The sequence below is a fragment of the Sprattus sprattus genome (genome assembly GCF_963457725.1).
Source record: "Sprattus sprattus genome assembly, chromosome: 4".
NCBI classification, from domain to species: domain Eukaryota; kingdom Metazoa; phylum Chordata; class Actinopteri; order Clupeiformes; family Clupeidae; genus Sprattus; species Sprattus sprattus.
Window position 1 is genome coordinate 9670516 of NC_137923.1, and position 26500 is coordinate 9697015.

At 47.3% G+C, this 26500-nt stretch overlaps 1 protein-coding gene across 1 annotated transcript in view; it reads left to right on the plus strand.

Moving 5' to 3' along the window:
- Positions 1-26500, plus strand: part of epha4b (eph receptor A4b) — a gene marked incomplete at both ends in the record, with an annotated part of 107562 nt that overhangs the window by 11623 nt on the left and 69439 nt on the right. Inside the window, 2 exons of the mRNA XM_080837212.1 lie at positions 2163-2227; positions 8424-9084. Coding sequence (XP_080693338.1) covers positions 2163-2227; positions 8424-9084 — 726 coding nt within the window. The remainder of the gene's footprint in view (positions 1-2162; positions 2228-8423; positions 9085-26500) is intronic.

The window sequence follows — 26500 nt, forward strand, 5'->3', positions numbered from 1 at the left end:
GGCGGTGAGCGCTTGGTGAAAGTGGCCTTCATCAGTCACCTTCTCCTGGTGCAGAGAGAGAGAGGGGGTTAGCAAGGAAGGATTGTACTGGAAGGAAAGAGTGTGTGAGGAACAGAGGGAGTGAAATAGAGTGATCGAAAGAGGAAGGGTTAACCGAGAGACAGAGAGACGAGGAGACAGAGAGCTTCTGGTACTAAAATACAGACATTTATGGAATTGGGATCATAATGAATGCACCTCTGTTGTAAAGTAGACCTGAGTGCACGAGGAAGGAATTCTTGAGGCCTGTGGGTAATTATTTACAAAACATAAATCACATTAATCTTTTACAAATACCCCAGCGCCACCATCAATCAGGCGCAGAGTCTGTTTTATGCCCCGGTGTAGACAGGGCATCCTGTAGTAAATATGAACACAATGTCGTCTCTAGATCACTCCTGTCCCCCCCTTTGCTCTGAGAGCACGCTTCTGGTCTCCCTTATTGATTTCCTCTCCCATTCAAAGGCCAGTTAACAGTGGCCACTAGAAGCACTGGCCTAAATACGATACCCTCAGCCATCAGGTTCATTTCCGCAAAGCACTGACAGTACATAAACGACCATAGTACACATTTAGCTAAATGTACAGTACATGATGCGGTATGAATTATGTTGTTGTTTGTTTCTGAGAGAACCTTCAGTATGTGTTGTGTTTTTGAGTGAGACTAAAGCTTTCGGACAAATGAAAACATATATTGTGTAGATTAACCTTTGGTCAGTATAATGTCAGTATTTGGACATGGGTGCTGGTAGAGCTAATCTCTCACAGCTGCAAGGTGAAGAGGTTCCATTATATTACTTGCTGTGGGGCTAGCAGACCAGGTTCTACAGTATGGAAAGAGAGAAAAAGAGAGAGAGAGAGAGAGAGAGAGAGAGAGAGAGAGAGAGAGAGAGCAGCAGCATTCGCAGATGGAGGGTAATTAAAAATTAATCGCTCACGGTGCTGGGACCTTAATTACCATGGAATGGAGCGCCAGAGTGGCAAAACACAGTTCAGAGACTCGACCACGAGGAACCGGTTTCCAGAATTTAAGTAGCCATTTAGACACTGATTCTCAAAGTCCCTTTCTCACTCTCTCACTCTCTCCCTCTCTCTCTCTCTGTGTCCATCTATCTCTCTCACACACGCACCAGTCATTTCACTGGACGTCGTTGTTTGTCTCTCCGTCGATATCAAGTGATGGACTGACAGTTGATTTCTTTCTCTCAGCTTGTCATAGTCAAAATCTTCCATGATTCATTGGCATGACTACACAACAGCATTCCCAAAACAAAACACATCACATTTCTAAAATTTCCCTCGGGATAAACAAAGAATCCATCTATCTATCTATCTATCAACTAAATGTAAATGAATGACATGTTTCTCTCAGTGATGAAGGATATGTGGTCATTTGAAGGACAGCTCTGTCTCGCTGAAATACATGAGAGAGAGTTGCAGACAGTTGAACAGCAGCAGGAGTGTAAAATAACCCAGCTCTGTGTGTGTCCTTGCTGTCATGGCCATGCCACACTAGCTCTTTCTGTGCTGATGGGGCCCTGCCTGTGTGCTGTGCTGGGCGGGGGGCGTTGGTTGCTGCCATTTTCCTCTCTCTGATGACTAAGTACCCTATGGGCCTGATTTAAAATGGGGGGTGGGGGGGGGTTGCAGCCTGATTGTCTGTGACTGACTGTGCAGGCTCTGAGTGCCAAATGCATGACTGTGTCTCAGACAGGGTGTTTGTTTGTCAGGAGGGCTAGCTGAGTGGACCTGGAGTGGTTCATTATCCCCCCCCCCCCCCCCCTCCTCCCTCCATCCCTCTCTGTTCTCTTTTGTGGGGCATATGACCCCTTACACACTGTGTTGCCAAGCGAAATGGATACATACAAAAAGATGAAATAGTTAAAATAATGCTATTGACGTAATGTATGCATGGATGTTTTAAAGGCACACACACACACACACACACACACACACACACACACACACACACACACACACACACACACACACACACACACACACACACACACACACACACACACACACACACACACACACACACACAGACACACACACACACACACACACACACACACACAGAGTGACTGACTCCCTCTCTCTCTCTCCCTGTCCACCTACAGTGACATTGCTGGACTCCATGTCTGCGCTAGGAGACCTGGGCTGGGAGGCCTACCCGGCAGAAGGGGTAAGTAAAGTGTGCAAACCAGCCAAATTATGTGACTCATTACACCATGCATGCATCCCCCCCACCTATACCATACCTCGCCATCACTGTGAGAGCCGTTACGACTGACCTACATGACTTCAATGCTTGTAAAATGCAACTGGTTGGTGCAGTCATTGTGTGGATGTCATTATAACACCATTCGCCATGATTTGGCAGCTCCCTCTGTGTGTGTGTGTGTGTGTGTGTGTGTGTGTGTGTGTGTGTGTGTGTGTTCTGTGTGTGTGTGTGTTTGTGTTCTGTGTGTTCTGTGTGTGTGTTTTATGAACTTCTTATTGGCAGTGCTCACGCCACTGCTTGAGCCTTTCTGTTGCAGAACACACAGGCCTGTGGAGTTCTGGATGTACTGCACACACACTGAAGCCCATCTGGCTTTGTGTTTCTCAACTCAACACACACTCCCTCTCCTTTTCCTTCTCTCGTTCTCCTTCTCTTCTTTCCCTCTTTCTCTCCCTCTCTGTCTCTCTCTAACGCTTTAGTCTCTGAGCCTCTCCCAGTGAGGGCAGCGAGTTCACTTCTGACTGAAGTCACTGGCAGTGTGGGCTACGGATGCACATGCTTCAGATGGACTGAAATAGCAGCAGGAATAAAACAGCATCTCCCCATGCTCATAGATATTCATGAACACACACACACGCACACACACACAAACACAACACACACACGTACACACACACACACACACACACACACACACACACAAACACACATACACACACACACACGTACACACACACACACACACACACACACACACACACACACACACACACACACACACACACACTCAGCATGCACACACACATCACTCACACACACACACACACACACACACACACACACTCAGCATGCACACACTCGCATACACACACACACTCAGCATGCACACACTCGCATACACACACACACACACACACACACACACACACACACACACCCACACACACACAGCACGCACACACTCACACACACACGCACGCACACACAGGAGTGGAAGGCCATTCAGATATAGGATGGGGTCATGTATGGAAGGAGAAGGGTGCTTCCATGTATTCATAAATAGAGACTCGAGACTCAAGGCGGAGGAAGGTTGTCTGTTAGTCGGACAGGGAAGGTGGGCATGTGCAGTGGTGTTATGGAAGAAATAAGAGTAGACCACAGGCAACTCTTCAGCTGCATGCAATGATCCTCCCCTGCTCTCTGGCGTGTTGGAGGAACAGAGGGTGAAATGACCCAACCTGAAACTCAATCCCCTACCCTAGTGCATATGATGCTCACAAGGACCAAGAGAAGGCAGCAAAAAGCACATAAGACCGAAAAGACGTGCCAAGACAGAGATGAAAGAAGGAGGAACGAGAGAGAGAGAGTGAGAGAGAGAGAGAGAGATAGAGAGTTTGGTTTGAGGTAGATGTTGACTGAGCCCTCCTCCATCTTTTTTTCACGTGACTTCCCGGCAGCGGCCTAAAAATAATCAAGCTGGTGAAGCCCGCAGTGAGCTTGAAGAGAATCAGTCTTGGAGGGTTTTCACAGCGCGGCCTCCTAAATGATTCAGCAGGAAGGAGCAAGCGACTGTGGCAGATAGCCTCACGTTTCCACAGGAAATGGCTGCCGAATACTCCTGCCCTGCTCACTCCCTCTCTCTCACACACACACACACACACACACACACACACACACACACACACACACACGCACGCACACACACACGCACAGACACACACTTGCTTCCGATCAGTCATTAGACCTCTAAATCCGGAGGCAAGGATTATTTTTACAAATTATTTCTCCAAGAGGTGCTTTAAATAGCCCAAAAGTCAGGGTGCTATCTTTACAGTTCAAGAGATTCGCAAAACACAGTGTTACATAACTGCCCAGTTTTCAGGTGATTCTTTTTTAACCTCCTCCAGGCTCTCTATCTCGCTTTCTCTCCCTCTCTCTTTCTCTTTCTCTCTTTATCTCTCCTTCTCTCTCTCCAGCTGAACGTTACATTGAAACACAAAAGGCTAAAAGTTCTTTTGTGTAGAGGGAGAAAAAACCTGCCATGGTAATACGCGTAATGCTCAATTATACTGTCATGTTTAAATATAAGCCTGGTCTTGTGTGATTGACTATGAGCCCATAGTGTGTGTCTGATTGGGAGATGAGTTGTCTCTGTGTGCCCCGGCTCTTCCCACACTTCTCTGGTGTCAGTGGTAGAGCGCTCGCCCGAGTCGGCGAGTGGAGGAATAGAGATGAGAGAAAGAGGAGAGGAGAGGAGCGGGGATGGGAGTTTGGAATTTTTCTTTTTTTTTTGCCGTACATCACAGCTGTCTCTGCAGGGTGCCCCAGGAAGACCTGCAGGGCAGCCGATTTACTGGATGACTCTCTCTATCTTTTCTCTCTCACCATGTCCCCATTCTTCTCTATTTCTCAATATCTCTATCTTTCTCTATCTCTCACGTTCGCTCTCTCTATGTCTTGCTTTCTTTTTGTCTCCCCTCTTCTCTTTCTGCTGTCCCTCTCTATCTTACCTTCTGTCTGTTTAACTCTACTTTTTCTTTCTATATCTCTCTTTTCATTCCCCTCTCTTTCTTTTCTAAGCTTTTTTTTTTTCTTTCTCTGTTGCGATTACCCGGGTCAAGGAGAAAAAGACGTTTAAAAAAGACACATGTGAGAAGATCCTCTCAATGACCTGAACAGGTTGATGGCACATTGATGTTATATTCATTTACTGTGGCCTCAGCGGTCTAAGGACACTCGCTTTTCTGAAGGACGGTTCAGAGCACACTATAAGTAGATGTGGTAATAATCTCCAGGTGACTAGCTGTGCGCCGCACTCTCAAGGTAGTCCTTATAAAGGAAATGATCAAACGTTGTCCAGCCTGCCTCTGTGGAGAAATCTATTTAGATTTGGGCGATTGTGAGGAGACCAAGGAATCAGAGTTGCTCTCTGTTTTTGTAAAAAGCAGGTAGCAGGACTCCTGGTGACAAGGGGGAGAAGTTGAACAGAGCTGTGCACAGTCAACGCTATGTCTGACATGTCATGTGGGGATTGTCATGTTTACCTTTGACCCTACGCTCCTAGCCTGCCGTCCCCGTCCCCCCGTGAGAAAGCGGAGGAAAGAGTGGGGTAACGTTCTTCCCAGAGCTTCCTGCTCCCTCACCCTCAGTGGGTATTTTCCTTTACTGAGTCAATCGTTTGCCACTTGACCTTCAGAGGTGGAGCCCAAAACAACCTGCCCAGGGCCAGATGTGAGGGGTTGTGCGTTGGATCAAGACGGAGAGACGATAGTCTTTTATTTATGTAGTGGGGCCCCCTAACCCCTAACCCACACCCCCATCCCTTTTTTTCTTTTTGGGAGGGGGGGGTTAGGCAGAGTGACATGGTGAAGGACATAAACCAGGTAAACATAATGACAGCTTACCGCCCCCCCCTCCCCACACACACACACACACACACACACACCCCCCTCAGGGAAGGCAAAGGAAAGAGATAGAAAAAAACACGGTTCTTTGGGGGTTTGAGGCCAATTACACCCTAAGTATCTGAAACTACTAGATGATTGCGGGGGCCAAAATGAACTTAAGCCAATGAAGGGTGGGCTGAGCCCCCCTGATCCGACATCTCTGCTGGGCTTCAAAGCCATCAGGGCATCCGCCTCGTGATTGCTGAGTGGAGTTAAGGCGGGGCAGATGAAGTGCCCTGGCCCCAGGCCCAGCTGGAGACCCCTAATTACGGAGAGGGGGCTGTGGATGAAGAGTGTGTGTGTGTGTGTTAATGTGTGTGCATGCGTGTGCATGCGTAGTCTGTGTGTGTGTACGTGTGTAGTGGATGGTTGTGAGTATGTGTGTCTGGGGGATGTGTAAGGAGGGGGAGCAAATAGAATGTTTTTGTGTGGGAGTGTGTGTGGCTGTGTGCTTAGTGTAAGTCTGTGTGTGTGTGTGTTTGGGTGAGCGTGGAACTGTGTGAGCACTGGGCAGCAGCTGTGAAATGCTATACGTCCAAACATTGTAGAAAATGATTCGGCCATTAGGCCTCATCAATTTCTGCCAAAACTGCCTCAATCCAGACTCCAAATCCCAGATCCTTCTCTTCAGCTTACTCAGAAAAGTTTCCAGAGTGGTTTAGCTCAGACTTGTTCTGAAAATAAATAAATAGGAAACTATAAACCTGTCTTTATCCCTGTGTAAATATTCAGCAAAATGCCATCATTATTGCACTCTGGGGAAGGAGTACAGTTTTCTTTCTGGGAGAAGTTTAGTGGCTGTGACACTTTGATCTGCCGATGCCTGACTGTTAGCGGCTTTGCACACATGGGTCCGTTTAATGCCAAGATGGGTCTGTAATTGACCCTTGTTCTTTTGTCTTCTTTCTTGGGATTTTCTCCCTTCCATTTCTTTCTTTCTTAACGTCTTTCTTCCTTCTTTTTTCTTTCTTATTTTACTTTCTTCCTCTCCTCTTTTTCCTTTATTTCTTTTTCTTCCCTTTGACTAATTAAAAAAATAAACCTATACGAGGTTCGCATCATAATTGCTTAGTGACATCATACTACGTTGCTGTGGAGCCCTCCTGCCTGTGGTGGCGAGCCGAAGCGCTGTGGGACTGAAAGCCCACTGAACCCTAATGTCTGAGCTGATGTGGAAAACGCTCTCTGCTCTGGAGCTTGCCATCAAAACCAGGCCCCCGCTGTGGATTAGAAACAGGTGAACAGTTCCTGTCTCTGCTACAGATGGACTGACTGCCGCACCAGGGCATAGTTTTGGGAGTGGACTTTGGGAGTGAGGTGTGTGTGTGTGGTTTGGGAGTGAGGTGTGTGTGTTAGGGGTAGGTGAGAGGGTGAGGTGTGTGTGTCTTGGTGCTGTAGGTGGATCTCAGTCTGCCAGAAATAATTTGGTAGGAAGATTGCAGGTTTTGCCCTCTCCTGCGCCCTGCTCCAATCCGTGCAACGCTGTGCCGCGCTGTGCAGCGCTTATTATACGCCATTCCGCACTCAATTGCACGTTGCCACGGTGAAATCACCAGGAAAAGTTTCTCTGAAAGCCGACCGTCTGGCAGGTTTTGATATTGAGTGTGTGCTTCTGTGTGTCCGTGGGTGTGTATTCAACGATGTATGTATGCGTTTGAGTTTGTGCGTGTGTGTGTGTGTGTGTGTGTGTGTGCTTGCTTGCCTGTGTGTGTGTCTCTGTGTGTGTGTGTGTTTGTGTGTTCTCTCATGGATTGATGCTGAATTACAGGATGCTGTGCTAGTACTCTACGCTGGCACTGCATCTCACAAAAGAGCGCGGAGGGTTGTGGGTGTAGTAAGCTAGTTTTGAGCTGGTTGATCGGTAGCCTATCTCCCTTGCAAATGACTTTCATCCCGCCACAGATCTGCGTCTCATTTCAGCAATCTGATTCGCTGGGCTGAATCATGAAAGCAGCCCCCTGACTGTCTCACACGTTCCTTTGCTCCTTCTCCTCTTCCTGGAGGAATAGAAATGTTTTCTTACTCATGCGAGAAGTGTTCTCAATTACACAAGTGGAAGCAGATGGCTTCCAAATGCTGGGAGACAAAGTGTCTCTCTGTGCCTCCTGATGCTGCCGGACGCTCTCGCGTGTGCGTGCATAACCACCCCCCACAACACACACACACGCACTCACACACTCACTCGCACACTCTTTCGCACACACACACACACACACACTTTCTTTGGCACACACACACACACACACACGCACACACACATACACAGGCACACACTCACACACACATACACTAACACACTCAGTCACATGCACAAGTGATTGTTCACACGCAAGCACTTCCACACTCTTTCTCCCAAACACATGTTCCACATGTCGTGTTAGAGAACTCACTGAATATATGGCCAATATATACGCATTGTCACATCGCCATCACCATGGCCCCAGCCGAAAGAGTATGCATGTTGCCTGGTTTTCCTTGCTGCATGCTCACATGATGTCATTAATGTCTTTGTGCTTTACTTCGTTACCCTGTGAATGTGTATATTTTTAGCATTTTGGCCCTCAATGAGAGTGTGCATGCAATACACATCTCGGGCAGTGGGAGGAGATAAGCCTGTACCCATGGTAACCTATGTCAGGTGTCACTCTGCAGTGGGAGGAGATACAGTAAGCCTGTATCCACGGTAACCTTTGTTTGGTGTTTCTTGGCAGTGGGAGGAGATAAGCGTGATGGACGAGCGGAACACGCCCATGCGCACCTACCAGGTGTGCAACGTGATGGAGGCCAACCAGAACAACTGGCTGCGCACGCGCCACATCGCCCGCGACGGCGCCCAGCGCGTCTACGTGGAGATCAAGTTCACGCTGCGCGACTGCAACAGCCTGCCCGGCGTGCCCGGCACCTGCAAAGAGACCTTCAACATGTACTTCTTTGAGTCCAACAACCCCAGCCTGTGGTACATCAAGGAGAGCCAGTACGTCAAGATCGACACCATCGCGGCCGACGAGAGCTTCACGCAGGTGGATGTGGGCGACCGCGTTATGAAGCTCAACACAGAGGTGAGAGACATCAGCAACCTGAGCAAGAAGGGCTTCTACCTGGCCTTCCAGGACGTGGGTGCCTGCATCGCCCTGGTGTCCGTGCGCGTCTTCTACAAAAAGTGTCCGCTCAGCGTGGTGAACTTGGCGCAGTTCCCCGACACGGTGACGGGCGGAGACTCGGCGCTCGTGGAGGTGCGCGGCGCCTGCGTCAACGACTCGGAGGAGGCCGAGCCGCCGCGCATGTACTGCAGCGCCGACGGAGGGTGGCTGGTGCCCATCGGGCGCTGTGTCTGCAAGCCGGGCTTCGAGGAGCACAAGGACGTCTGCCAGCGTGAGTACCCACTGCCTTCCGCCCATGAAGGGCTTTGACTGGCATCACTCTGCGATGCTGCTGAATAATGCCAGTGTTATGTCATACGAAAAGAAAGCTTGGTGCACAAAGCCTCCTCAACATGGCTAGCACTAGGCTCTAAGTCCTTGTTGGGCACCTGAATCTTCACATATTGATGACAGATTGTCTAACTGTAATATGCTCATTGCTAGCTGGGCTTCAATAAGCTTCTACCTTGCTGATAGTTGAATCTCTTGGGGAATAGATGTTAGAACTAGAAGTAGCCTCTAGAGTCAGTAAGCACTTTATGCAGGCTGTGCTTTGAGCAGCACAAGGACCTTGTTGCCATATTGAATCCATTACTCTCCTCATTGAGACACTTCTACTTGCATTTGCCCTGCTCCGCTGTGTCCGGTCTGTTGTCTGTGTTCGTGGTGACCAAGTCAGCACTACTACTATGCTTCGCTCAGTCTGCTGGCCTTGTATCATCAAATCCACACTGCAGTATTAACTCTACACTTTGACACACAGTGTCTACCTACATCTGTCTGCTACCTGTGTGTGTGTGTGTGTGTGTGTGTGTGTGTGTGTGGAGGCTACCTGTGTGTGTGTGTGTGTGTGTGTGTGTGTGTGTGTGTGTGTGTGTGTGTGTGTGTTGAGGACAATGAAGGCTTAGGGATGCTGGAATTGGGGGCTGTATTACTATGTCTACTCACAGTGGGGCGTGAAGCACTCAGTGGGGTGACATTTGATTGTGCTTGTGTGGGTGTGTGGCGAGAAGAAGTTATCCATGTGTTTATTTCCTCTGAGTCTCTTCGCCTCAATACACTGCTGTCTGCGAATCACAACTGTTGTTGTTCTTTCTTTCTGAATTTAGTTTAAGCGTGATATAAGACTTTCATGACTAAGTCTCATTTCTTTTATTTAAAAAGAGTCTCATCTGTCTGCAACAATCAAATCCCCCCCTCCCTCCCATCTTTTGTTCTCTCTCTGGGCCACTGCTGTCCCTAAGTGTGCTTTCATGAGGAGTTTATCCTGACAAACATGTCTAAATTGAAATGCAAAAGGGGGTGTGCAGGGGGGGCGGCGGGAGTGAGGGGAATTGTCGTTGTGCCAAAGCAATTTTCTTTCTCATTCTCCAACGCAATTTAGTTACTGTTGTCTTTTTAGTTATACACAGGGAAAAAAAAGGTTAAAGTCCTCGTGCTATTGGTTGGGGACTTCCCACAGCGGCCAAACCTCTAGCTGCCACATGCAAGCACTTATACAACAACCTAGCCTTAGTATTATATCAACAGGGTGCGCTACTTCCATCATAGTGGTACTTAACAATATTTAACAACAACAACAAATATGCCTTTCTTAGGCCCACTAAACCTCCTGAAGGCTCAACACTGTTGTCTGGCGCGTCCCAGACCCATCCCCTCCATGCTAACGATGGGTAGGGACACATATCAGTATCAGAGAGAGCTGGCCAACAACAGATAAACTTCAGGATACCCCATGAAAAGATTTCGTATATCTCAGTTTCTGAACGATACACTGCCTTAAATCTTCACTGGTTTTTCTACAAAAGATGGAATATAATATATCAATTGTTTTCCACCAGTTTGCCCTTAATGATAGATACACGCCTACATTTTTTCTCAGAGAGAGATAAATAGGTGTAGTGTACTATGGATATGTGAGTGCCTGTCTTTTGACTTTTTTTGACTTGTGTGTGCTTTTTTATGCATTTGTTTGCATGCAGCATGCAGGTGTGTGTGTGTGTGTGTGTGTGTGTGTGTGTGTGTGTGTGTGTGTGTGTGTGTGTGTGTGTGTGTGTGTGTGTTTGTGTGTGTGTTTGTGTGTGTGTGTTTGTGTGTGTGTGAAGGCTTTTGTGTTTGTGCCTGTGTGTGTGTGTGTGTGTGTGTGTGTGTGTGTGTGTGTGTGTGTGTGTGTGTGTGTGTGTGTGTGTGTGTGTGTGTGTGTGTGTGTGTGTGTGTGCGCGTGTGTGTGTTGTGGCTGCTGCTTCTCTGTGCCTTGCTAATGGCGGCTGAGTGGGCTCATGTCATCTTATAATGGCCTGGATTGGATGGAACCCAAAAAAGAGGCTGGCCGTGATGCTGATGATAGCTACACACACACACACACACACACACACACACACACACACACACACACACACACACACACACACACACATACACACACACACACACACACACACACACACACACATACACAAACACACACACACATGCACACACAAACACACAAGCATACAAACAGACACACACATCATCTGTGTAATTCACACAATGAAAATACCACACACAAAACAGCATGAATGCATTTCATTGTGGGTGAAGTCAGATGTCATGATTTATTTAGTATGACTCATTGTAGAGTCAACTTACTGTCTAAAGCTATTCAACAAACATGTTGACTAAGCCATTGTTTCTTAATTTCTTCAGCTACATGTTAACTGTTAGTCAACCCTTACCATAAATAGACTCCAAATTGTTATCTTGTTGTATTCCACACTGTCTGTATTAGCTCTAAAACAATTATAATACTTAAGTTGTTTATTTCCTTTTGTTTAATTTAATTCATGATTCATTTTAAATCTATCAATCTATTTACCTAGACGGGAAAGCACTTCAGTACGACTCATGTTGTTTTAAAATTAGCTATACAAATTAAAACTGACAAATCTGACGAACTACGTAAAACCTTTTCAAGTTACATTTGATTCACACTTTTCATTTCACTTGCAAACGAATGGGCTGGAGGGAACAAAGCATTCCGACTTCGCTGACCTCCACACACACAAACACACGCACACACCCACACACACACACACACACAAAAACACACACACAAAAACACACACACAAAAACACACACACACCTTACGAACACACCTATCCAGATCTCCACACTGTCATATTGAAAACCGAAACGAAGCGAGCCCCTCTATGGTGATTGATTAATCTCTGAATACTATTAGCCTGAGTTATGTCAGTGGTCAACATAAAAATGAGAGAGGGGCCAACAAAGCCTCCTTAACAAGGCTGGGACTCAATAAAGAGCGAGAAAGGGCTTTACACTGGCCATACATGTAGGTTGACTCATATTGGTTAGTGTCCTGTGGGCACCACGGAAAAGTGGATAATGATTTGGATGTATTGACAGAGAGAGGCCAAGGGGTCAAACACTATATGTCTCTGCTAGCATCCACCGATGTGAGTTATAGGTGTGTGTGTTTGTGTGTGCTGTGTTCGTGTGTGTATGTATGTATGTATGTGTGTATTTCAGATTCGGTATGTGTGTATTTTTTCCTCTCTATATTTGTGTGTGTGTGTGTGTTACCAACTGTTGTGAACAAAGCTGAAATTGAATCCAAACCTGTACACTTAACTGCTCTGTGTATTGAGCTGTCAGCGAGCTCGGTCTTGAAATATAGCCAGCAGTGTGTGTGTGTGTATGTGAGATCCCTTGAAGCCCATTTTCTCACTGACCTCTTTATCTGAGAGAAAAATACAGCCTCACATACACACTCGGCAGTCGTAGCCCTGAGGAAAGTAACCTTATGAGAGTTGTTTCATGAAAGGATTCTAGATCCTGGCATTTGCACTGAGGCTCAGGGTAGACTGGTCTCTCATGAATGCTTTGCTATGGGTGGGAAAGCTAAGCAGGGCTCGTCTCTAAGCTTTCTGTGAACAACCCTCTGTCTCTCCTTTCCTCTCTCCCTCCGTGTGCTTTGAGCTGCCAGGGCAGTTGTAGAGGATTCTGATATGTAACATAACTGCTGAGTCGAATATTCAGCGCGCTCATCGACCGACGGCGTAATCCGAACGTGGGAACCTCCGGGGGTCCTCGCCGAGGTCGGTCAGGGATTATTCTCTACGACTTCACAATTCCATGCAGATGAAGCCTCGCTCCTAGTTATAGACGTGGAAAGATCAGACTTCAATGATGGATCTGTGAGACTTATGGTCTAACTGTAATCCCTACGTAGCTGCAGGAGCCAAAGAAAGGTGTGGTTTATTCAGTTTGCACAGTAGAAATATTATGCTTTCTTGAGAATTTAACAACAGACATTATCATAGAAAAAGAAAAAAAACTTCTGAAGGTAACCTGCAGCAGGCCCTTGAAGCTTTTTTTTTTTTTGGCGAAGGCTGAATGTCTGAGAGTTGAGATGTTTGAAGATTTTCTCACATGAGGAATTCCGAGCCTTGTGAGCAACAGGTCTTTGATGGAGTGTGCTCAGCTTGTCTTAACATTCCTGTGGCAGTCAGAAGGAAGACAAGGCAGAGAGAGGCTCTCACACTGTCAAACAAGTGCTTTAGGTCAAAGTCTTTGAGATGTTTCAGCTACTCAAGGCACTCCATATCCATCAGTTCAGCTCAAATCCTTGCTTTCATTTTTTGCCCAACTGCCTTCTAAGCCTGGTGATGCTGCTTGAGGATGGCGAAGCTTTATGTCTACCAGCATGACAGTTTCTGTGTGGCGGAGTATTAATCCTTGTGTCCATGGCCGGCCCCGGTGCCTTTTGAACGCCGTCAAGCTTCTTAGGTGTGGCGAAGTGCTTCAGAAGGTAGCCATTGTTCGTAAGCTATCAAATAAATCACCCATTTAGGAGGATGCCGACTAAACAAACAGAATTGTATTCTCCTAGTGGTCTTTTGTAGTTTTATTTATTTATTTATTTTGTCTCTCCTCCAGAGACGCGGCTGCTGCTTAGCGTACTGAAGAGCCAGTGCCGCGGCGTTAATGTATTCAAATGAGTCTGTTCTAGCCTAGTCTCTTTCATGTCGCAGAGGTGCTAATGGATTCATTAGCGTGTCCTGTTTCCTCTCTCTCCGACAAATGGCATGGCCTCCTAATTACAAACATGTCCAATTTAATGTTTTTTTGCTGTTGTTTTGTTTGTTAAGGTAAAGGACGCGTTGGTTTCTTTCTCATCTACCCGCTTTAATGGCCATCCTTCTTCTTTCCTTATGGCGTTTGTAGACTACACAGCTGAGAAGGCTACCCCTGCCTATTTAAATATTGATGCAAACCCCGTTGTGTCTACCCCTCCTCACTCCAAAATAAATACATAAATAAATAAAAACACATACTAAGTGGCACTATTAGAAAAAGCAAACAGAAAAATGGCCAGTGATGAAATCCAATTAGAGCAGCTGGGGTTTCGCCCAGAGCTGATATTGGGGGGTGGGGTGGGAGGGGGTGGGGGTGGGATGGGGGGGTAGTCGGTGGCAAGAGAGGTAGACATTGGTGCCAGTGGCTCCTGAACACCAGCAGGGGTGGCAGAGAGGTGCGGGCTCACCAGACTGCCCACCTATACTGTCACCTTGCCACCTCACACACAGGTTGGCGTGCACAAAAGCCTGCCATGGCATGGATTGGCTTTGCATCCTTCCTCCGAGAGGACCACACTCACCCCTGATGACGCAAACGCTTCACTGTTCCCTGCATGAAATATTAACGCTGTGTGTTGCTAAATCTTTTGGGTGCGAGGGAGGGGAGTGTTTTATTTTTTTCTGCTATGTGTGTGTGTGTGTTTGTGTGTGTGTGTTTTTTTTTCTAAGGGGCTAACTCAATTTTGGCAGAGAGATGGCTTTTTGAGCCGTCAGGGGAGAGCAAATTGAGCCATGGAGGAGGAGGAGGAGGAGGAGGAGGAGGAGGAGGAGGAGGAGGAGGAGGAGGCACAGGAGGTGGACTCAGGGTAGCCTCGATCTCAAGGCTCAAGACTCACAGCAAATCAAAATGAAACAGGGAAAAAGAGGAGAAGGGAAAAAAGAGAACAACGAAAGACATAATAAAAGCCACCCACATTGTTGGAAGCCTGTGGACATTTATGACTGTCACTCGAAAAAAAAAAAAAAAGGGCGTTGTCTGCCTCAAGTTTGGCCTGACTTGAAGCACTCAATCACTACTGTGATGAAGCTCTGCCAGAGGTGCTGGAACTGGCTGGATATTATTGGATTTTCGTTGATATATCGTTCAAATATGAAGCCTCAAAAGCCTCAGTGATCTCCATCTCTACTTCAAAAAAGATATAAACCTAAAATGCTAAACGATTCAGCAATGGCTGGAGCTGTGTTCAACAACCCACTTGGAACACCTCACAGTCTGAGGCTGATCCTGTCCAGCGCTCATGCAGTTATAACTCATAACAGCATCTCAGGGTTGGTCTTTGTTGCTATGTTACCTTGTCATCACACGCTCTTCTTTCTGGGGATAGACTCTGTAATACCATTGCCCAGTCAATGAGCCCGCACACGCACACATGCACCCATGCAGCGCAGTACCACTCTTCTCAATCTGTCTTGCTGTGAAACTGGTTCTGGGCTATTATCTCTATCTCTCTTTCTCCATATTTTTGCTCCCCATAACACTCATGGAAAGAGATATAGAGAGAGAGAAATATATATACTGTATATATATATATATATATATATATATATATATATGTGCTCTCTCTAATTCTGTTCTTTCTCTCTCTCTCTCTATCTCTTTCCCTGAGTGTTATGCTGCTGCCATATCCCTCCCAGCGGAGTCTCTGGTCTAAATCCCAGTCGGACCGGACCTGTTCCAGCCCAGCCCAGCCTGCTGCGGGTCTCTCTTGGGTCCGCTTAGAGAGCGGCCCACAGTGGGTCGTTCTGTTCTGGCTGTGCGTCCTCACTCTCCAGTGTCTCCCGTGGGGAGTGTCATTAAGGAGAGGAGCACTCATCAGGATCCAGCCAAAGCAGATCTGGGCCAGCTGATAACTCTTCTCTCCGGCCCAGGTCCTTTGTGTGGGGCTGGAACCGGTGTTGGTGTTGATCCAGTCTGGCCACCGGTCAGGGGCTTATCAGCCTGCAAACAGAATGGGGAGATCACAGACCCGCTTAAATGACCAGTGTGAGTGACCTGGGGGGGGGTATATCACTACATTGATTGTGTTGTAATGAATGAAACAGTTTTTCGATACGTATAATACAATTAAAAGACCTAGCTCAGTCTGTCTGTCTGTGGTGCTCTGTGTGGACATGGCTGAGGGCGTGTCTCTATCTGTCCGTGGTGCTCTGTGTGGACATGGCTGAGGGCGTGTCTCTATCTGTCCGTGGTGCTCTGTGTGGACATGGCTGAGGGTCTGTCTCTGTCTGTCTGTGGTGCTCTGTGTGGACATGGCTGAGGGCGTGTCTCTATCTGTCTGTGGTGCTCTGTGTGGACATGACTGAGGGTCTGTCTCTGTCTGTCTGTGGTGCTCTGTGTGGACATGGCTGAGGGCGTGTCTCTATCTGTCTGTGGTGCTCTGTGTGGACATGGCTGAGGGCGTGTCTCTATCTGTCTGTGGTGCTCTGTGTGGACATGACTGAGGGTCTGTCTCTGTCTGTCTGTGATGCTGTGAGCGTCTGTTTGTGAAATTCCCTGTGCTCTCAGCAAATAACCCCAGTCTGGAGCAGCAGGGGATTATATAATCACCAGAATGACTCAGGCATACACACACACACACCCACACACACACACGCACACACACACACACACCCACACACACACACACACCCACACACACACACGCACACACACACACACACCCACACACACACACACCCACACACACACACACAAACACACACACACACACGCACGCGCACACACACACACACACACACACACACACACACACACACACACACACACACGCATGGACATGCTGCTCTTTCTCTCTCTTTCTCTCTCCAGTTTTTGTATGTTTCTCTCAAACTTCCCTTACTCTCTGGCTCTGTCTATTTCCCTTTCTCTCCACACTTTCTTTTGTCTGTTTCTTTTCTCTCTACTCTCTCTTTCACACCTCTAGTGTGCCTTCCCTCACGGTGTTTACATGCCCTCCTTTATCCTCCATTTACTCTGGTCCTCTCTGCCTTTTCCCTCGTTTACTCTTGTCCTCTCTGACTTTCCCCCTGTGTGTCTTTTTTCCTGTCATCTGGTAATGTCTGCACTGCACTGTCTCTCTCTGTCTCTCTGTTTATCCGTCTCCCCTCCCTTTCTCTTCCTCTTTCTCTCTTTCTGATCTTTCTGTCTCCTTGTTCTCTGTTTATCTCTCTCTCTCTCTCTCTCTCTCTCTCTCTCGCTCTCTCCTCTCTCTCTCTCTCTCTCTCTCTCTCTCTCTCTCTCTCTCTCTCTCTCTCTCTCTCTCTCTCTCTCTCTCTCTCTCTCTAGCTCTCTCTCTGTCTACCTGACCCCTGGAGGGCTGAAGTGGGTCATGCCTGCTGTAGGCATCTGCCACAGCCAATTAGAGTGCGGCTGCCGTGCCCAGACCTCCAATGCCCAGTCACCTGTCATCTCCCGCTGCCACTCCTCCGCCACTCACACACTTATCACTCGCTCTATCTCTCGTTCCCAGTCACTCGCCCTGTCTCTCTACCTGTCTCTTTTTTCTCTGTTTCGGTGTACCTCTCTATCTCTGTCTCTCTGCTGCTGTGACTTCATCTACCCCACCTTTCTCATATCTTTCTGTTTTTCTCTTTCTCTTTCAGTCCATCATGCTTTACTGTGGTGGCCATTTGAAAGAAAGCATACAACACAGAAACACAGAAAACCCGCCTGTCCATGTAGCTCTCTATGCCTCCTTCACTCCCCTCTCTCTCCTTATTTTTCTGCATTCTCCATCTATTATCTCTCTACTAAGTCCCCTGTTCAGTCTCTTTCTTTCTTTCTCTTTGTCTAAACATTATCTATTTAGTATGCCCACATTTCTGATCAAATTTGGATCTTTGTGAGCTTCGTTGATGGCTTCCTCCTATCTCTTAGTGTATCCAATCCTGTCCTGCATTTTAATATTCATTGGCTAATCCCTAAAATAAGCCTTCCCCTCCAGGTGAATTCTTTTGTGTTTTCCACCAATGGACTTCTTTCAGCTATTCTCCTCATCATTGTGAAAATCCTTTCCCCCTTTGAAAGCCTTTTTCTGTGCCTATGTCCACAGAGATTCCATCTCTGCCTGGACAAGGGAAGGATTTACAGTTTTTGGAGCAACAATGCTTCACAATAATGCTGACGGCTTTTCTTTCTCCCTCGGTAGCCGCAGACTTGGGAACAGATTTGTCTTTGACCTGAGCCAGATCCATACAAGGGACAGTTACTTGGCTGGTCTCGTCATTCTCGTCTTTGTCTTGGTGTGTAGTGTGAAACCATCCTCCATCCCCCTTACTGTTCCCAGCACTGGTTGAAGCTCCAGCCTGTTGTGCAGTAACAGTAGTTGAAAACACGGTGACAGCCTCCAACTGCTGTTTGCTTACAGAGATGGGTGACTTCCTGTTTCTCGTGTCACCTCCCGTTGCCCAGTCACCGTTTAAGAAGGTAGCAGGATTCGGCTTGTCCTGCTTGTCAGAATTGCCTGTTGCATATCATCAGATATGTCTGGAGGGACATAAGTAAGTATACACATAAACAACCAAACAAATAAACACAACAACAAAGATTATGAATAGATAAATAGATTTATAGATGAATAGATTTAAAACTAGATTATTTATGAATTTGAAGAAAGTTTACCAGGGTCTCATGTGCCCTTTGGCTGAGCTCACAGTCAGTAGTGCTCTTTGGCTGTCAGATCCATGCAGTCCCTCTTCTACTCCCTACCTCAACACTTTCAAAGGCCTTCATGGTTTAGTAGCGACCCCACACACAAGGCTGTGTGCCTTTAAAAAGGCCACTTATCAGGTAGGGTGCTTTCTTTCTTGTGAGAGTGACTCAAGGAGCCGTGGGAGTTTCTTTGTGACTACGTTTAAAGAAGGCCTCCCGTTGTTAAACACTTGGGAGTGTAGTGTAGTGGAGATTTGTGTGTGTGTGTGTGTGTGTGTGTGTGTGTGTGTGTGTGTGTGTGTGTGCGTGTGTGTGTGTGCTCTCTAGTGAATGCCAGTCATAGTAAGTCGGATTTGAGTGTGGGAGGCAGTGAGTGCTGAGGTGACGTGTGTTGCATTGTGGGTCTGTCTCACTGAAAAATCCAGTGCCTCTTCTCTTTCTTTCTTTTGATGACAGAAATTGAAAGGAGAGTTTTGGCTTTGCTGTGCTCAAAACTAACAGAGCACTTTGAGAAGTTTTTATTCAACTTTGCCACCGGTTGGGGCAGCTGCTGCTTATGTGTAGTGCAGGCCTAGTTCTAGTGTACTTGAGTCAATCATCATTCCACCTGCCTACTCTCCTGGAGAGGTAGGCCTCCGTTTGGTAAGTTTAAGTGGGTTTTCTATGGTCTATGTCTATGTTCTTGTCTACAAATTTCCAGACAGGACTCCAGTTATAGAATTTCCGTCTTTCTGTGTCACACAGGGCGTGGAGATGAAATGGCTCTGCTCTCTGCTGCATGGCTCTCTACTACACGTCTACTGTGTGTGTGTGTGTGTGTGTGTGTGTTTGTGTCGTTTTCACATGAGCAGTGGATGATATATGAAGAGGATGTGGTGATGCCCTTGTGAAGTAGCAGTTCACATGATACGCCTGATGTTTCTCGTTTCCTCTTTGGTGTGTGTGTGTGTGTGTGTGTGTGTGTCTGTGTCTGTGTGTGTGTGTGTGTGTGTGTGTGTGTGTGTGTGCAAAATTAAACGCACAGCCCAGGATTAATGGAACTACAGAGAGAATCCATTACAACTTCACAGTCTCTCATTTGTCAATATTGCAGACTTACTGTAATGGAGAGCTGACAGACACACACACACAAATGCATACACTTACACACACACACACACACACACACACACACACACACACACACACACACACACACACACACACACACACATGTAGGATCACACATTGGAACACTAGTATACAGTGGTGCTGTTGCTTATCCCATGCACAGACTTAGCTCTTGTGTTGGTATGTCACACACACACACACACACACACACACACACACACACACACACACACACACACACACACACACACACACACACACACACACACACACGATCACACACACGATCACACACTGGAACACTAGTTTACAGTGGTTTTGTTCCTTATGTTGATGCTTATGTGCAGACTCTTGTGATGGTGTGTGAGGCATGAGGGCCTCCCCCAGGCAGCAGGCACCTGTGGCCCAGCTCTGGTCCAGTTCTGATATACATCTGGCCCAGATCATGAGACAGAGGCAGCCAGGCAGGCCATGCCTTTGATGTTTGTGTTTTCACTCCATTCCTGCTGAGTTGCTTCGGAGTGAAGGGCAGGACACCCTTCCAGCTGTTTCGCACACCCTCCCTGTGAGAGGGGATTTGGGTGTGTGTGTGTATATGGGTGTGTGCATATGCCCTTCTTCTCTGTATGTGTGTGTGTGTGTGTGTATGTGTATTTGGGTGTGTGCATATGCCCTTCCTCTCTGTATGAGTGTGTGTGTGTGTGTGTGTGTGTGTGTGTGTGTGTGTTTTGGGTGTGTGCGTATGGCCTACCTCTCTGTCTGTGTGTGTGTGTGTTTGTGTGTGTGCATGCTCCCAGCATCAGAACCCCCCTCCTCCCCCGTCCCTACCACCGTTCCAACACACTCCCCTACAGTCACAAGTAATGACTCCATTACCCATGAGCCAGTTGAGCGGCTGATTTACCCAGCCTGCACCACTGCGCCACCCACTCAGAGGGCACTGTGCCAGCTTCGCATGTGTCCCAGCTATCTCTCTCTCTCTCTCTCTCTCTCTCTGATTGGCTATCAGCATGTTTGCCACGCAGCGAGGTGCTTCACTCCACTCCACTCCTAGAGGCTTGGGCCGGCGCTCAGACAGGAGGTGAAGGAGCACATTGTTTGAACAGCGAAGGCTAATTGAATGCAGTGCAGCCGGGTGTGCAGGGGACCCAGAGCAGCGGGGGGGGTTCAGCATCAGACAGCAGGGGTCAAAGAAGACATCCCAGATCTCCACTGTGCTGTTACTGAATGCGTCCACCTCAGCACCTCACCACCTCAGTCTTTACCTGAGTTCCTGTTAGTAACCCTCGAACTAAGTGACTCTCCATTGAGCTTAAGTTGGAGTCTTGCAGAAACCTTTGGGCACGGTGTACTCGTGTACGTCAGTTAATTAAGGGTCTGAATACATTGTTACTTATTCCCAACAACAACCTTAAACCTAACCTTAAATCTAAGCATGAATACATGCTTTTATAACATTATTTAAGAAGCACAGAATGGGCTTAAAAAGTACATTGAACAAATGTATTAGTGCATCGTACCTGATCTCACATTGAATCACTGGAGCTTTAAAGGTTAGTGCATTGAAAGTGAAATCTACCAGAAGTTTCTACCTGTAAAAGTGAAAGGCTGTGTGAGTGAGTGAGTCAGAGGTCTCCCATGTGGCATTTGTAAAGGAGGGTTCAGCACAGCGGCTGTCAGACACTGGAACTGGCGTCTGGTGTCTGGGAGTGGAGTCGTTCTAATAGCTCAATAATGAAAGCATAACGGCACAATGCACTTTAACCTTTCCTTTCTCCGCACCGCGCCTTGCTGCGCCGCGTCGCGCTGCAGTCGGCACCGGGTCCGTACAGCAGTTTTAATCTTTCTGATGATTAAACTACACTCACAGATATTAGCTTGCTCGACTCTGAATCTCTCCGTAATGGGTGATTGCCTTTCTCATTCCCTGTAAAATGAATCAGTCTCGATGTTTTTAAGAGAGAGGGAGAGTGGTTCTATGATTGATATAAGGACTTGTCTAGAAACTCTGTCTGAGGCAAATCTGGCTCTGTTCTGGCCCTGTTCTGGTTCAAAGCCGATGTTGGATAAAAGGCTCCTCTCTTCTTCACGGGGAAAGAGGTTTTGCTCATGTACATAAAGGAGTTTTTACTTATTTTGTAAGGTCATTTTTAAAAAAATGTTAAGGCCCAAATCTTCCAGTGCACGTATATTCTGTCTGTGTTTGTGTGTGTTAGTGTGTGTTTGTGAGTGTGTGTGTTTGTGTGTGTGTGTGTGTGTGTGTGTGTGTGTGTGTGTGTTTGTGTGCGAGCAGGCACATTTGTAAGTACTGTATGTGTGTGTGTCCATGTGTGTGTGTGTGTGTGTGTGTGTGGCAGACAGCCCTGAAAGAGAGCAGGCAGTCAGTCAAACCCCACCTGTTCTCTACTGTGTTCAGCTCAGAGGATCTTTGAAGGTCAAGTGCTCCCCGAATGGCAGCTCTACCACTTCATCTTGTTCTCCTCACTTGCACTCTCTCTCTTTGCCTCAATCTCTGCCCCCCCCCCCCTCTTCCACTCTCGCCATGTCTCCCTTTCCCCTCTTCTTCTATCATCTCTCTATATCAATTCATTTGTCTTGTCCTTTTTGCTCTCTCCACCTCTTTCATCTCATATCACCTATCATCCTTTTCGCTCTATTCACCCCCCCCCCCCCCCCCCCTCTCAGAGAGCTTGGGGTGAGCTGACCACTGGAGCTTACAGCTGAGAGGTATTGAAGTGCATGGGAGCAGGAGGCTACTGCCGAGGGGGGGGATTGGATGCTAGGAAAGCTAGGCCCCCTAAAAGCTCCGAATATCAATCCGCCTGCCATTGCTGCTACATCTCTCTCTCTCTCTCTCTCTCTCTCTCTCTCTCTCTCTATCTCTCTCTCTCTCTCTCGCTCTCTGTCACACACATACACACAGACACACACATAAGCACACACACTCATAAGAACACACACACACAATACCTCAGTGTTGCAGCGCCATCACACAGCTGTTCCCCATTTCCCTTGCACCTCACACCCAGTCTTCCTTCTCCTCCTCTACCCCCTCCTCCTCAATGTTTCCCTCTTTTCCCCCTGTACAGACGCATATTAAAACGTCTTCTGTCCTAAGTACAGATTAGGAGTCTCCCTCTGGCTAAAGGGGGAAGACACTCGGTAGGTAGAGAGGAACAATGTTGTCATCCATGGCATTTACTGAGCATTAGGTCCTAATTAAGCCTTCAAAGATCAGCGCAGCTGTTTTGGGCTTTTAATGAGGAATTGTCATATTTCTGCTTAAGGGTGTGTGTGTGTGTGTGTGTGTGTCGGGGGGGGGGGGGTGTATTCAGGTGGAGAGGAGAGGCTAGAGAGAATGGGGGGTGAACAAAGAAAGGACAGCTGTGAAAAGAGTCTGGAGAGGAGAGGATGAGAGGATTACATGAAAGAAAAAGGAGAGGGGGAAGAAGAGGAGCAGGAGGAGGAGGGCAACAGAAGCAAAGTGGGTCAGCGTAGAATGCAGCGGAGTGCAGCCAGCCTTTACATCTCATCACCACACTCTGAGTCTACAGAGATAGAGAGAGAGAGAGAGAGGGAGATAGAGAATAGAGAGAGGGAGAGAGAAAGGAAAGAAGAGAGACTCTGTAGAAAAAGAAGGGTAAAGAGAGAATTGCTCGACGACTCCGATTCTCGACAGATGAGTTCCAGATGCTGGCAGATGTTTTGGCAAATTTCTCCTCATTGACCTCTCTGTGTTGTGTCTGATGTGTATGTCTGTATGTTTCGGGGAAAATGTGGGACACACACACACACACATACTGAACGTGGGCTATGAAAGAAACTAAAGCTATCTGCAGCCGGTCATACTGAAGTGCACTGTAACCATCAATCATGGAGCGGTGTGGAGAACACACTGTCTGCTTTAGCTGTGTGCACCTCTGTGTGTGTTTAAAGCCTGGGTTCTTTAGTGCTTTATCACAGAGTGCCTCTGTGTGGTAGCATCAGATCTTCGGTGTTCCTCTGTGTGGTAGCCTCAGTGTGTCTGTGTTCCTCTGTGTGGTAGCATCAGTTCTTCTGTGTTCCTCTGTGTGGTAGCCTCAGTTCTTCTGTGTTCCTCTGCGTGGTAGCCTCAGTTACTCTGTGTTCATCTGTGTGGTAGCCTCAGTTCTTCTGTGTTCCTCTGTGTGGTAGCCTCAGTTACTCTGTGTTCCTCTGTGTGGTAGCCTCAGTTCTTCTGTATTCCTCTGTGTGGTAGCCTCAGTTCTTCTGTATTCCTCTGTGTGGTAGCCTCAGTTCTTCTGTGTTCCTCTGTGTGGTAGCCTCAGTTACTCTGTGTTCCTCTGTGTGGTAGCCTCAGTGCTTTTGTGTTCCTCTGTGTGGTAGCCTCAGTTCTTCTGTGTGGTAGCCTCAGCTCTTCGGTGTCTTAGCCTCGGTCAAACCTTCGATAGGGTCGCCTCTGGCCTCTCCACCTGTCTCCAGGACTCTGTGTACCACCTCACTGTTAAATATACATATTCTGTAATGTTTAATATGAATACACACGTACAATGTGTCCCAGCATAGGACTGAAGGTGCCATTCATCTGATTTTGTCTGTATGCTTTCTACTCTGCCCTCTCGTAGAATTTAATTTTGTACAAGCATCGCTGGGCTTTGTACTGTTGTAGGAGTTCACTCTCAGCAGTTTGCTCTTTCTTGCTCTGGTATGATTTATTTGCTGGTTGGTCTGCATGTGTAATCATCTCTGTCCTTCTGTAGGCACTGTGTACTGATGAATTCTGAGACCCTGTAGCTGCCCTCCTGTTTTGACATGCCACCTCTTTCCTGGTGATCTGGAGCAGGTGATAAGCTGAGCTGGGGATTGATTAGTCTGTCATACAGGGGGCAAAACATCTGCTCTCCACTCCACTATCCATCATGTGGGAGTCATTAGAACGCAGATAGAATCTCTTCTCGTGCCACACTGCCAAAACGTCTGAAGACACTCCACAAGACTCCACAGGACACATGTATGGCTTAATTCTGCTTTGACTCTGATATTTTCACAAGTTGTTGGTCTGGATGTGTTCTGTGTGTGTATGTGTCTAGAGGGTGGTTCACTGAGGTCAATGGGGTTTGATTTGCCAGAGTTTGGAAGATTGGAAGAGCTGCCCGATGTCTGAGGTCTGACTGACTGCGTGACTGTGTCAGGAAACTTCCGGAGAATGACTCTGAGATGTACTTTTATCAGGACCTCGCGTGTGACCTTGCTTCCACGTTTCCTTTTGTCCTCCTCTCATTATGTGGACTATTTTGTGTGTGTGTGTGTGTGTGTGTGTGTGTGTGTGTGTGTGTGTGTGTGTGTACGGCGTGTGTGTGTGTTTGTGTGTTTGTGTGTGTATGTGTGTGTGACTATTAGTTAGCTGTATTAGAGAAGAGCTCTTGTCTCAACTGATTATGTCTGAGCAGCCTCCAAGAGACAGAGTAAAAGAGAGAGAGAGAAGGAAAGAGAAAGAGATAGAGAGAGAGAGGAATGAGGAATATAGGTTATACTTTCACTCTATTTATCCTCATTTTCTCTAATAACAGACAATATGAAAATACCCTTACACCTTCAGTACATTTATTTCCCAGTATCTTAACCTAAAACTAAGCACTGAAGTTCATTGAGAGCTCTGTACTTCCAGGCGGAACTTTGCCGTGCGCCAATTAGCACTGATCTTAAGTCAGCTGCAGCAGCAGCAGCAGTGGTGGTGTATCCTCACTGAGTTGTTCATGTTTCATCATGTCTCTAATGACTTCCCCTGTCCTCACCGCACTCCCATAATGATAGTCTTTAGGAGGGCAGGCCCCTGCCATAGACAGCACATCCTCTTACTAATGCAGGGAGTTTAACCCAACACTGAACGCTGAACACATCGTTCTCACACATCGCCTCGTTTTTCCCTGACAGCCGCGGTTTTAGAGAGGCTGGACGTGTGATGCCTACTAATGACTAAGAGTGTAACTGGTCACTGGACCACTGCAATCAAACACCACCTACACTGGACCACTGCGTTTAAACACCACCCACACTGGACCACCGCGATCAAACACCACCCACACTGGACCACCACGATCAAACAGCACCCACACTGGACCACTGCGATCAAACACCACCCACACTGGACCACTGCGATCAAACACCACCCACACTGGACCACTGCGATCAAACACCACCCACACTGGACCACCGCGATCAAACACCACCCACACTGGACCACTGCAATCAAACACCACCCACACTGGAAGGGTTTTCTGAGGTCTGTTTGCACAGCAGTGATTTGTTAGGCTGTCGGGTAGATTATGTCAGTTGTTGTGTTCTCATAGATATTCCTGGAGCATGCTGTGTATGATGTGTATATACATACGGTCCTCTGGGTGCGTTCCTCTGTCACATCGTGTTCTGTCACCCACGACTCAGTCTTTTATAAGGGTGGTGGCGAAGAGGGACACATCAGATTTCTGCTCTGTCTGTCTAAATTCCAGACTTTGCAGCTTTTGAGTGGAAGATGTGTAACCATATAGATACTGTTTGCTTTTTCTATGGAATTGCGCCTGTTAAGTGGTCATCATATCTTGAATCCTGTGCGGAAATTAGCTTGATACCAGGTGAAATGGAAAATGAACTCAGCAGCCAAATGGAAAGGGCAGGTAAAGCAGGTTGTGTTATTCTTTTTGTCATTGCATGAGGAAATAAAGAATCCACCCACAATGTGGAAGCAGAAGTGGATAACAGAATTATG